The 13176-nt window shown below is 40.7% G+C and overlaps 1 protein-coding gene across 3 annotated transcripts in view; it reads right to left on the bottom strand.

Moving 5' to 3' along the window:
- Positions 1–5005: 5005 nt before the first annotated feature.
- SUSD4 (sushi domain containing 4) overlaps positions 5006–13176 on the bottom strand; it is a 78454-nt gene continuing 70283 nt past the window's right edge. For all 3 annotated transcript variants that reach the window (XM_083434508.1, XM_083434509.1, XM_083434510.1), the window contains 4 exons: positions 10761–10952; positions 9742–9886; positions 8446–8828; positions 5006–7075 (listed from right to left, as the gene is read on the bottom strand). In XM_083434508.1, coding sequence (XP_083290634.1) covers positions 7047–7075; positions 8446–8828; positions 9742–9886; positions 10761–10952 — 749 coding nt within the window. In that variant the 3' untranslated portion in view covers positions 5006–7046. The remainder of the gene's footprint in view (positions 7076–8445; positions 8829–9741; positions 9887–10760; positions 10953–13176) is intronic.

Here is a 13176-nt window from a genome sequence, read left to right on the forward strand (position 1 = left end):
TCCTGGTGGCATCCCAGCCAAATCCAACTCAGATGGTCTTTCCTGATCATTATTCCTTTCTGGGGAAATTCTCTCGAGGCCAAGTTGACCACAAAACAAACTGGTGTTGTTACATTGCCAAGATTTCCCCACACCAATCTAACATGTGGGCATGTTTTGTTCATGACGCATGCAAGTCTGGTTGATTTGGGTTTAAGCAGCTCAGTGCTCACTCACATGAGTTCATGCTTTCAATAGCACCACAAGCAGCTGGGCAATACAAAGGTGAAGCGGGCTCACTTTCCATGGTATGTTTCCAACGCGGGAGTGATTTACAGGAGCCCTCCTCTAACTGGCATGCCTCATATGAGAAACAGGCTCCAGAGATAAGCAAATCCAAAGGATTCTCAGTTAGTTGCTGACAAAGGAATTGCTCCTGGCATCTGCTGCGAGGTTTCATCTATTCAGCGCCAGGTGGAGACAAGTGCATCAAATCAGTCTACAGTTATCATTAATGCATTCCTAGCTGCTTTCCATGAAATGCAGATTATGAAGCGCAGGGTATAGTAGTGCTAAAGAAAGCTAATCACATTAACTGGCTTAGACTGCAGAAGATATCACATCAGCCATTTCTATTACAGTATTAAGCCAATGCAGAGGTCTCTCTCCCTCTCTCTCTCTCTTCAGAGTCTGACGCATTTGAGCCCCCAAGGGATCATATTTCCAAACCACTTTAATGTCCCATGCACAGACCTTGCAAACTGTTGAATGACAGCATGCCCATGTCAGCAGAGGGAAGATAAAAGCGTCACGGGGAACCTGTTTTTGCTTAACGCCCCTAGTTGTCAGGCAGACAATGACGACACAGGCATAGAAAAGGTAATTAGCAGGGGGAAATACAAGGCATCAAATCACTGCAAGACAGTCACAATATTGTCATCCTGGAGAGGACAAGAAATACATGAAAGCTGGAAGCATCCCAAAGACCATAATGAGAAAGAGAGAGAGAATGAGGATGAGAAACCACACAAAAATGGCAAACAGGGGCTTATGCACTTAGATAATTCAGAAGCAAGTGTGTGTGTGAGAGAGAAAGACTACACAAAGGAACACACAAACATGGTATAGGGGGCCTTATATGCCTGGATAGGTCAGAAGCAGCAAAGCTTGCCCCCACTTTCAGGGTGGATGGCAGAGAGCACGGCAAAATGAATTCTGACAGATTTTGATGCATTAGCTTAATGTAGTTGGTTGTTGTTGAGCTGGCAGCTCAGCAATAATTCTGCACATTGATAGACAAAATATTCATGCAGGTGCATCAAATAATGGAGAGTTACTTCTCTGAACGGCTCAGTAGTCTGTGTAGCAAATGGAGTTTTCACAATAGAGAACGGTAAGCAAAGAAATGGAGCCAGTGTTATTCATAAAATGATCTGGACTCTTAAGAAAATTGTTTTGTTTTTGTTTTTTAAATGTTAGATGTTTAATTGCCTTGGCTATGCTGAAGAAGAAGAGGAGGAGGAGGAGGAGTTTGGATTTGCTATCCCACCTTTCACTCACCTTAAGGAGTCTCAAAGTGGCTAACAATCTCCTTTCCTGTCCCTTCCTCCCGCACAACAAACACTCTGTGAGGTGAGTGAGGCTGAGAGACTTCAGAGAAGTATGACTAGCCCAAGGTCACCCAGCAGCGGCATGTGGAGGAGTGGGGAAGCAAACCCGGTTCACCAGATTACGAGTCCAATGCTCTTAACCACTACACCATGCTGGCTGTACTCTGTAACCTGGAGATCTTTATTGTAGAACCAGTCCACCAGTACAAGATCATAGAATTGTAGACTTGGAAGGGATCCTGAGGATCATCTAGTCTACCCCCTTGCAATATAGGAATCTCAACTAGATCATACATGACAAATGGCCATTCAACCCTTGCTTAAAACCTTCTACCTCTCATGGAACAGCTCTTCCTGTCAGAAAGTTCTTCCTGACGTTTAGTCAGAATCTCTTTTGCTGTAACTTGAAGTCATTGGTTTGGGCCCTACCCCCTGGAGCAGGAGAAAACAGGTGTGCTCCATCTTCCATGTGACAGCCCTTTAGGTATTTGAAAGTGGCTATCATATATCTTCTCAGTCTCCTCTTTTCCAGGCCAAAGAAACCCAGCTCCCTCAACCATTCATCATAAGGCTTGGTTTCCAGACCCTTTGATCATCTTGGTCACCCTCCTCTCCACAAGTTCCAGCTTGTCAACATCCTTCTTAAATTGTGATGCCCACAACTGGACACAGTACTCCAGGTGTGCTCTGACCAAGGCAGAATAGAGTGGTACTATTACTTCCTCGGATTGGGATACTGTATGTCTGTTGACGCAGCCTATAACAGCATTAACCTTTTTGGGGCTTTTATCACACTGTTGACTCACGTTAAACTTGTGGTCTACTAAGACCCCTAGGTATTTTTCACATACACTACTGGCAATCCGAGTGTCCCTCATCTTATATTTGTGCAGCTGGTTCTTCCTGCCGAAGTGTAGAACCTGACATTTGTCCCTATTAAAATTTATTTTGTTAGTGTGGGCCCAGTTCTCCAATCTGTTAAGGTCATGTTGAATCCTGCTTCTTTCTTCAGCAGCACTGGCTACCCCTCCCAGTTTGGTGTCATGGACAAATTTGATGAGCATCCCCTCAATTTCTTCAAGTCATTTACAGAGAAGCTGAACAACAATGGCTCAAAGACAGATCCCTGCAGCACCCCACTTGCCACTTTTTTCTAGTATGATGAACCATTAGTGAGCACTCTTTGAATGGATAATTAAACAGTCTATGAGCACATTGTGAGTGTGGGGTTGCTATGTAAAGCTTTTACAAATATTTTCTAGAACCAGTTTTAGGAATTCTCCATTACAAAATAGTTGTCTATAACATATATCATGCCCCAAAGCCTTTGTTCCCTTCCTGCAGTAGAGTTACATTTTTTAAAAGGTCAGTGTTTTAAGCATCAGAGGCGTCACTTGACTGTTTTATTGCAATACCTGAGGATTCAGTAACCACAAAATGAATCAGCAGGATAAGTTCAAAAGGGTAGCACATGTGGCCATTGAAGACTTTGATATCTACTACAGACTCTAGTTGCCTAAAATGGATCTGGTTTAATGGCTTAAGGAGATGTATTAAACAAAAATCAACTCTTACCTGATATTTTCCCACTTCACCTCAGGTGCTCTTTGCCAGCAGCCTGAGACAGATCTGCTCCATTCAGTCATGAGACAGGTTCAGATGAGCTATCTACAAACTGTTGTTGCCACATTTAAGAAAATATTTTATCTAAAATGTCCAAGATCAGATTTGTAAACTCCCTTAAAAAGGTAAAGGGACCCCTGACCATTAGGTCCAGTCGTGACCGACTCTGGGGTTGCGGCGCTCATCTCACTTTATTGGCCAAGGGAGCCGGCGTACAGCTTCTGGGTCATGTGGCCAGCATGACTAAGCCGCTTCTGGTGAACCAGAGCAGTGCACGGAAACGCCGTTTACCTTCCCACCAGAGCGGTACCTATTTATCTACTTGCACTTTGATGTGCTTTCGAACTGCTAGGTTGGCAGGAGCAGGGACCGAACAATGGGAGCTCACCCCGTCGTGAGGATTCGAACTGCCGACCTTCTGATCGGCAAGCCCTAGGCTCTGTGGTTTAACCCACAGCACCACCCACGTCCCTTACTGGGAGTTAATTCTCATTAAACTCAGCAGGATTTACTCCTGATTAAACATGTATAGGATTGGACGGAGAGTTGAGCAGAGCCAAAAACTTCCATGGAAGAAATGCCGCTGCAAATACATTTACTTGAATTTATACCATATCTTTTGGATTTTTCTAGTTATAATTAGGAGGTGGGGCTTAAGTGCTGAACTTTCCTTAGCCTCAGGACCAGCAATAGAGGACCAAGTGGGGATGGATATAGCAAGAGTTCATGATGTAGTGCAGGAGAGGGATGGCCCCATTAATTGGGAGCAATGCTTATGAATTATCCACCTGAAATGGGACTCTCCAACATTCCTCAAAATCAAAAGAAATGAAGGCAAAATAAACGGAAGATTTTTGATACATTACAGCAACACTTTTCTCTAAGTCCCACTACAAACTCTGGGAATATTTGGATACTACTCAGCTGTAGAACAACGACAAAAATACATGCTGTTTTGTTACATGACAGTTTCCCAAGGCTGTTTACACTGTTCAGTGCATGGTTCTTGAGCAGCCATTGCTTTCAGACAATTGCAATTGACTCAAATACCCCTGCTTGCAAATACATTTCCATGATGCTTTGCTTTATTTCAAGCATTACTTATTTTCATTATCATGAGCCGTAAAATAAAAATATAAGGCACAATAGATGCACTGCCAACCTAAAGAATCCCTCCTTCCCATTTCCCTATAGTATTCATCTTTTTTATCACTGCATACCTACACAAGTGGACTCTTCAGAGCATTTTCATTGTGTATGTGGATGATTATACACTTAAGACTGAAAATAAGAAGTGGTTCAGGGTCTTTAAGAGCTTTTACAACGAGCTCTTTCTTCTACTATAGAAAAATGAACCATATATGCCTGGATTGGTAGTAAAGGTGGTACTCCTCCTGGACTTTTTTTTAAAGTCATGATTTAAAATCTAAAAGCAACCTAGTTGCATTTTCTCTGTGCTTTATCGTGAGGCTATATAATGGCAAGATGTAGCTAATATGTCAATAGCATTTGTAATCTGCAATGCTTGTGTGGTTGGGAAAAGGTATTGTTTCCTAAACCAACCAGTATCAAGCTATCGAGAAAATTCTTCTCAGAAATTACATACACTAGAGAAGTAAAAAGTGCACACATTTTGGAAGCATCCAAAATTGTCTTATTTAACTGTTTGTCTAGATATATACAAATTGTTATTGTCACAGGTCAAGATACAGGTGCACCATGCAAATATCTTCCTATCTGCACAAGCATTTTAGACAGCAGAAAATCCAGAGCAAAAACCTATTTTTGGGGGGGGCGGGGTTGCATTTTGTTCCATGTGTTTGTTCATTTTAAGCTGTATTTATGTTGCAGTGCTGTGTGAATTAGTCACACTTTTGCATTCCATCGCTAGAATCTTTTGAAGAAGTGTGGTTAAGGGATATTTTAAATAAGTAAAATGAATGCCATTGTATTATGGAAGATAATTTTTGTACATATCTTCAAATACTTGAGCATGTGGAAGCATAAATCAGTTGGATTTAACAGTAGCTGAAGTAACAGCTTAGATGTATTGAGTGGGGAGGAGAAATCTGCCCTTTCCCTCCCTGAAATGATATCCATGCTTCCCTTTTGTGTCAAAACAACAGCAACAACAATCAAGACCATGGAACAAAAGAAAAAGGTTAATCGACACAGTTGTGATCTGGATTGGGAGTGAGGAAGAAGTTGAAGAAAATTCCAGATACAGTGGTACCTCGGTTTACAAACTTAATTTGTTCCGGAAGTCCGTTCTTAAACCGAGGCGCACTTTCCCTACCGAGGCCTCCCACCACTGGTGTCCTTCCACCGTTCTGATTCCGTTCGGCTTCCAGGGCAAAGTTCGCTAACCGGAACACCTACTTCCGGTTTTGCAGAGTTTGTTCACCAAATAGTTCATTAACAGAGCTGTTCGTAGACCGAGGTACCACTGTATACAGTCTGGCATTTTGTGTTAATGAAAAAAAGGAAGAAAAATAGGAATCTGTCTTATACCAAATCAGACAACTGATCCACCTAGCTCCAGTTTCAGTCTTTCCCAACCCTTCTTTCTGCATGCAGAAAATGTGCTCTGTCACTGAACTATAACCGTTCCTGATCATACCATGTGTAGTATAGCTCTATAAAGTTCTTAGTACAAACCTCAGCTTAGGTGTGAAAGCACTAGTAACTAGTAATACTGATATCTCACAACAGAGCCAGCCTGGTCTTCCTCCAGGATGTTCCTCCTTGTAAGTAGCTCGAACAGGCCAATTAACCTCCCTCCCACCCACCTCACCAGTTTCCTCTTTTCCTTTTTCAGCAGACATTCAACATCCCACGATTAGATGCCACTGAGCATGCTCATTCCTCACTGACCTATTTAAGCAGAGACTTCCTCTTTGAGTTGGGGTTCAACCAATACCATTGCCTTCCTCTTGTTTCTCAGTGGCCTCATTAAACATGGATGCGAGACACTACTATTTCAACATTTGCCTAAGTGTGGCTTTGCTACTTTTGTTTAGAACTTGGAACATTCATGAGAAAAAACAAGTCAAATGCAATGCAATTGTGATGATGTTTCATAAATACTTCTATTTTAGATCTTTCTTTTTAAACAAAAAACAAAACCTTTAGATCATGACTCAAGCCTCTTCTTTCCTTTTATTATACGTTTACCCAGAATAAGTTCTTTCTTGAACTCAGGTGCTTTGTTGCTGCAGCCGCCTCTTTAAATGACATCACCACAAGAGTTTCTCTCTACAAGCATGGTTAAAACAGACCATTCAGGAATGACCTTTTCCCAATTTTAATTTCAACACTGTTTATTTCCCCGCACCCCATAAATTAGGATTCCTTTGTAAATTGTGGTCCATCATAAATATTTAGCAGCTTCATTAAAGCAAAATTTACATTATCTGACATGCTTTCTTTAGGCAGTTTGTACCTGTGCCACAAACCACTTTCACTGGTGTTTCTAAAGAGCAGTTAAGACTTCCTGCGATGCAGATACACTCATCACTATTCCATAAATCTATAGTTCTTTTGCAGTGACTAGTCTCATCAAATCCTCAGGATTCATTTTTGCAAAGCTGCCGTTGAATAGCTGATGCTCTCAACCCCCAAAGTTGATTAAGATATGTGCACAAAAAAATCTGGTGACATCATAATGTGGAAGATTTATAAAAACCGAAAACGCCCTCCCCCAATATTTAGTCAGTCTTTATATAGAGATTTATATAGATATATAGGTATGTTTGTATACATATGTGCATGATTCTTTTACGCCCTCCTCCCCCCCAAGAGGTGTGAGCAGGTAATGATCAAGATTTGTGCAGATTAAGGGTCTTCATCCATCAATGGAATTTCTAGAAAATAAAAGAAAGAGTTAATTGGGTTTTAATAGTGAACTCTGTGAAGGGAGGACCTGAAATGTTATTTTGCTATAACATGCCATTAACAGGGCCACTGTTGCTAAGAGGTTAAGGCACTTTATGCACTGAGTCAGACAACCCATTTTCTTCTTTTACTTTACTACATAGCGACCTGGTGCAATTACAAAGTATGCTAAGTGGCCGCATACAAATCAGGCTAATTGTTCAAAGCACTTTGCAGGTGGCTGTGCAGTGAAGTAGTCCTCTGATTATTCTTTCTTAGGCCAGGCTAGTTCTCAGAATGAGAATTAAATGATGTTTCAATTCCCCACCCCCATTCAGCTTGTGTGCTTGAAGCCTGGCACACATTCATGACTAATTTGGAGTCATTTAATTAGTATGTTTCATGAATGTGCAGAGGAATAAGAGGAATAAGAGACCATGAAACCTTCAGCAAGCCAAATTTTAAAGATAGCCAAAAATCACATTGGCTGTGGAACCTATTCAATAATGTTGCATCCTAAGTGTGATCTTACTAGCTGGGGAAACCCAGCCAGATGGGCGAGGTATACATAATGAAATTATTATTATTACTATCATTATTTGCTCTCATCATAAAAGATGACTTAGCGTATGTCTTCATTAGAGTAGGTGACCATGAAAATCTGCCGCTAACACCAGTTTGCCACTGACTCTGATTTTGAGCATTACACAAACCACAGCAAACTATACATAGCTCATTGAAATACACAGCTGGATGTTGAGAAAAATCAATATTACAACAAGGTAATTGGATTGGACTTTCTGACAGAATAACAAAAGACTAGGTAGATACTATGTTGAATTTTACTGTAATGTAGTGTGTGCGCTCATTACTAAAAAAAAAAAAAAAAAGAAACACCAAGAAAAAAAGAACTAGCGCATAGGCTGATGAAACAGGGCATTTTTGGCTACTCTCATACTCCAGGCCCAGACTATAACTCCACATGTTTTTAAAGATGTGCCATGTGCCCAAGAAAACTAGCTAAGCTGACCTCCAGCAAATGTTCAGTCGTTTGCAGTGGGGAACACGTTAACCCTCTCCTGCCATAAAGGAATTTTTAGGCACAAATCCTTGGTAGAATCTGATGCAAGGTGGTGGTGAAACTTTGAGTTGTAAAGAATTTTCTGCTGCTGTTGTTGTGGTGTTTTTTTTTTTTTTTTTTAAAGTCAGAAGCAAAAGAGATATAGGCTGGAACAGAAAGAAAGACCCAATATGCAGTTAGGTTCCTTCTCCAAAGCACAATCTCATGGCTTCTTCATATGGAAAAAATAAACCTCTGACACTAAAACAAGCTCACATAATGTTCAAAAATCAAAATTACCATCTGCAATGTCAATGCTTGGGCTGGTTGATGCTACTTCCCCGGTGGTGCTATTGATAGCATCAGTTCTCTCTGAGATAGGATGTGCTCCCACTTGACACACAGAAGATGTGTACAAACTTTGAAGAAGTTCCGAAGAGCCTGAAATGCTGTCACAGGTATCAAATTCCGCTGGCAACCTGCCCAAGTCATCTGGCCCCGGATAAGCTGGAGGGTTCTGATCATCAGCCTGTAAAACATACCCCTGGCCAGCAGGGGACACACAACCAGGTGCCAAGGCATTCAATCCACTGCTCACAGCTTCATCGTAGGAAGGTAGCATCACAGGAACACCGTCCACCACCACGAAGTCGGGGCCACTGCTGCAATTCTCCTGAGCTCCTCTATATTGGAAGGAGAGAAAGAGGGTGTGTGAAGTGTGTATGTGAGAGAGTGTGAATGGCAGAATATCATCTTCCAGCAACATACGAGGTTCACCACTTAGAAAGTTTTTAATAACCTGAAATTGAGGCAATGCATCATTAATATTTACTTCAAATATGCCAAGGTATCTGTTCAGACCGATAGCCATGTGCAATTTGTCACAATAAGCTAAATAGCTCCAGCAAACCGGGGAAGAGGTGGGAGAAGGAAAGCAAGCAGCTGGGTGGCAAAGATAAGGAACTCTCTTATTCCTCATTCTGCACTGTGAACATCAGCCTACATTAAGATTCCCAGAATCACAAGTTAGGCTGGGAAATCCAGGGTTGGCAGTGAGAAAATCTCAGCTAACTTTCATGGTATACTGCATCTGTATTGTGCATTAAGGCGACAGACACATCAATTGCGAATAGCAACTTTATTTACTTTTATTAAATTTGTCAGTTGCTTTATTTTGCCCAGGGCAACCCAAAGCGACCTGCAACTAAACAAATAGACAATAAATCCCACATGAATACATTAAAACCAAGAGGAAAGAGAAATACTTTAAAAACATCCCACCCACTTCTAAAAGGTCACAGATAGTTAAAGGCCAAAGGCCTGGTTATAGATGAAGGTTTTTGCCTACAGATACATAATGATGGTGCCAGGAGAATTTCCCTGGGGAGAGCATTCCACAAACAGGGAGCCACCGCTGGCAGCCACCCTAGTTTTAGATAAGAGGGTTGAAAGGACATTATTGATTTGCTTGTTCATTCAGGGCTTTTGTTTACCACCCTTGATGGTACATATAAGAAAGTGGTTCGCAATTAAAAATATAGTGATTAAATACTGGGAGAAGGGGAAGAAGGAGAACATGAGAAAAGCGTTACTAACCTTGGAAGAAAGCGTGCCTTAAATTTGGTCTGGAACATTCTGGCAAGGATAACTAACAGAAGCACCAGAAGAACACTGGTAGCAGTGAATGCCACAATCTTCCATGTTGTCAGGAGAGTTTCCTGTGTATTTGGCCAAGTTTGTTCTGTGGCACAAACGATAATGAAGAAGTGTCATGTTAGGTAATAATGGTTTAATACTTACTTTTCATTAGAGCCATAAAAGATCAGGGCCCAAATAATTTACAATCATGCAGATGACACAAAACTGGGAGGGGTAACTAATGCCTCAGAAAACAGAATCGGGATTCAATATGACCTTAAGAGATTGGAGAACTGGGCCCAAACTAACAAAATGAATTTCAATAGTGATAAATGTCAGGTTCTACATTCACGCAGGAAGAACCAGCCCATATAAGATGGGGGACACTTGGATTGCCAGTGGAACATGTGGAAAGGATCTAGGGGTCTTAGTATACCACCAGCTTAACATGAGTCAACAGTGTGATGCAAGAGCAAAAAAAAATGGCAATGCTAATCTGGGTTGCATCAATAGAAGTATAGTGTGCCAATCAAGGGAAGTAACAGTTGTGTTCTATTCTGCCTTGGTCAGACCACACCTGGAGTACTGTGTATATATAATATGTCCTTTAAAAATTATCTGCATATAAACTCATCAATATAACAACCAAAGCCAAAAAAAATGTTACATTGGTAAGACTGTGCACTGTTAAATGGGGGACCCCACCTTTCCACTTCTATTTGCCTGAATGTTTACTATCTAAACCAGGGGTTGTCAACCTGGTCACTACCGCCCACTAGTGGCCGTTTCAGGATTCTAGGTGGGTGGTAGGGGGTTCTACGGCACAAGCTGAATCCTCCTTCCATCGAGCACTGGTGGGAGGTAAGGAAATTTTACCATCAAGAAAGATGCATTAGTGGGCGGTAGGTATAAAAAGGTTGACTACCCTGGTCTAAACTTTCATGTACAAGTCAGGTTCTCAAGTTATTGTTTATTACCTGTTTTGACACAGTATACTTGATATGACGGAAACCATTCTCCATACTGGCAGGTGATATATTTGTAATCGTTGGTGAGAGTGTAGCCAGGATCACAATAGAACTCAACCACAGTCCCATGGTTGTAATGCTCGCAAGGCCGCGGGTGGCAAATGTAATCTCCATGAGTCACCATAGGAGGTAGTGGACAAACTTGGACACAAAAAGAACAAACATATGTGAGGATGAGTGAGATACAACATTGCATGACCAACATCAATAAATATAAACTGAATGCAATGTTGGATGATAATCAGAATCAGAATCAGAATTTATACCCCGCCCATCTGGCTGGGTTTCCCCAGCCACTCTGGACAGCTCCCAACCGAATATTAAAAACACAGTACAGCATTAAACATTAAAAACTTCCCTAAACAGGGCTGCCTTCAGATGTCTTTTAAAAGTAAGATAATTGCTTATATCCTTGACATCTGATTGCATGCAATCTCAATACACAAACAAGCTTGTGCACATCCCTTTATTTATGCCATTTACAAACCAATATATTAGCAAACTACAAGTCTGAGCCCTGTGCAATGGCAATTATAATTTTCATACCAAGGCAATAAAACTAACAAGACACAACCCAGCAGACTACAAAGCAATTTCTACCTCTATTCTCCCAGTCATTATAATGATTATTTTGAAATGATTTTGTGGTATCTTGTGCTTTATTGCACCTATGTATATGGCTTGGCACAAGCTTGAAAATTTATACGAGTGGGCAGTCTATAAATATTTTCATAAATAAGTAAGTAAATAAAATGAGGGTTGTTGTTTTTTAATAGAAGAGGACTACCTAGGCATTCAAAATTCAGCCTTGACATCTCTAACGTAGTTCAGGCGACAGAGGTTTATCACCTCCAGCTCTTAAAGACTATAGAAAGCTACAAGTACACAAATAATAATTTCAGGTGGAGGAAGGGGAATAGTAATTCAATCGATAAATGTTTCCATCTCTACTGGAACTTGCTATTTGTCTGTGGTGCAGATATACATACACCAAACATTAAATGCTTCCTTGGAACCTCATAAAGAAAGAAAAGTTCAGAATACAGAAGCATTTCCTAATACCATCAGGAAGGGATGAATGCTGAGTGCAATCCAGCACAAGGTCGGCATATGTAAAACTCACTGAAATTGATTAAATCAATGAAGTACACAGCAAAATACTCATCCCACTGATTTCTGATTTGTTAAGGAAACCTTTCAATGAATTGTACTATACACCTGCAACAGATGTTAAGGACTGACCAAAAAGGTACATATGAAAAGAAACATCAACAGTTTTATATTTCACCACCAGCATTTCATTTATTTTATGAGGGTTGTTTTACAAAGAAAAGAAGCAAGCAACAGGTGTCTAAATTGGCATTTTGGTGTGCACAGTATTATATAAACATTCACTAACACATCAAGTAAGGCAGGTAACTGGTATTCCTATTTTACAGATATAATTATTTGAATTCATAGTATTTTTACTAAATATAGTTGTACATGCAACATTAGGAGCAGTTTTGCAGCTGTTTAGAAAGCGCTGGATAATTTAGCTCCATACCGTATCCACACAGACTCCAGAAACTCTCCATTTACTCATTGCTAAATAAAAGGTAACCACAACCACGCTCACTTAGATTAGGGCTTCCAGGCAAGAGGATAAAACTAATGGGCTGAATTCAGCCCTGGCGCCCTTCCTTTTACAATTTAAGAATCATCTGTTGCCAATGTTATATGCTGTATTAACCATATACACAGACTCAAAAGAACTTTTTTGGTCTTAGCATCATTTGTGTAATGGATCTTTAGAGACTAGAAAGCAAATCCGCTACCTCAAGCCAAAATAGTTAACAGAACAACCCCCTTCAGATAAGTTCCAAAAGGACTTACTCTCAAGTAAGTGTATGATGGCACTCTTTGTGTCACAAGCTCTGCATGCTGAATTCCTGCTCCTAGCATTTTCATTTCAATAGCTGAACTTGCAGAATATTAATTTATTATTAAACAGCAGCAGGTGCCTAGTGCACTGGAGATAGATTTGGGTTACCTAAAAAGGGTCAGGCTCGGCTCCTTTCCAGGAAAGAGCAAATTTGTTCACTGCTTCCTTCCACAGGCTGCTGTGTTTGGATTTCATGCCGCTATTATGCAGTAAAGACCTACTGCATAGATATAAATAATGCACGCATCAATTCACAACAGTAGATTTCCCACAGAAATCACAATTCAGTAACTTCTCCCTATGCATCTACTTACATGAATAATGTATTTCAAAAGTAATTCCCTACCCCACCTACCCAAAAAAGCACAACAAGACATTAAACGAACCTTCAGAAGAGCCTGATTGTAATGTGCAACACTTTCTATTCTGCATGCCCTGGAG

The sequence above is a fragment of the Podarcis tiliguerta genome (assembly GCF_965153285.1).
Source record: "Podarcis tiliguerta genome assembly, chromosome: 3".
In the NCBI taxonomy this organism is placed as follows: Eukaryota; Metazoa; Chordata; class Lepidosauria; order Squamata; family Lacertidae; genus Podarcis; species Podarcis tiliguerta.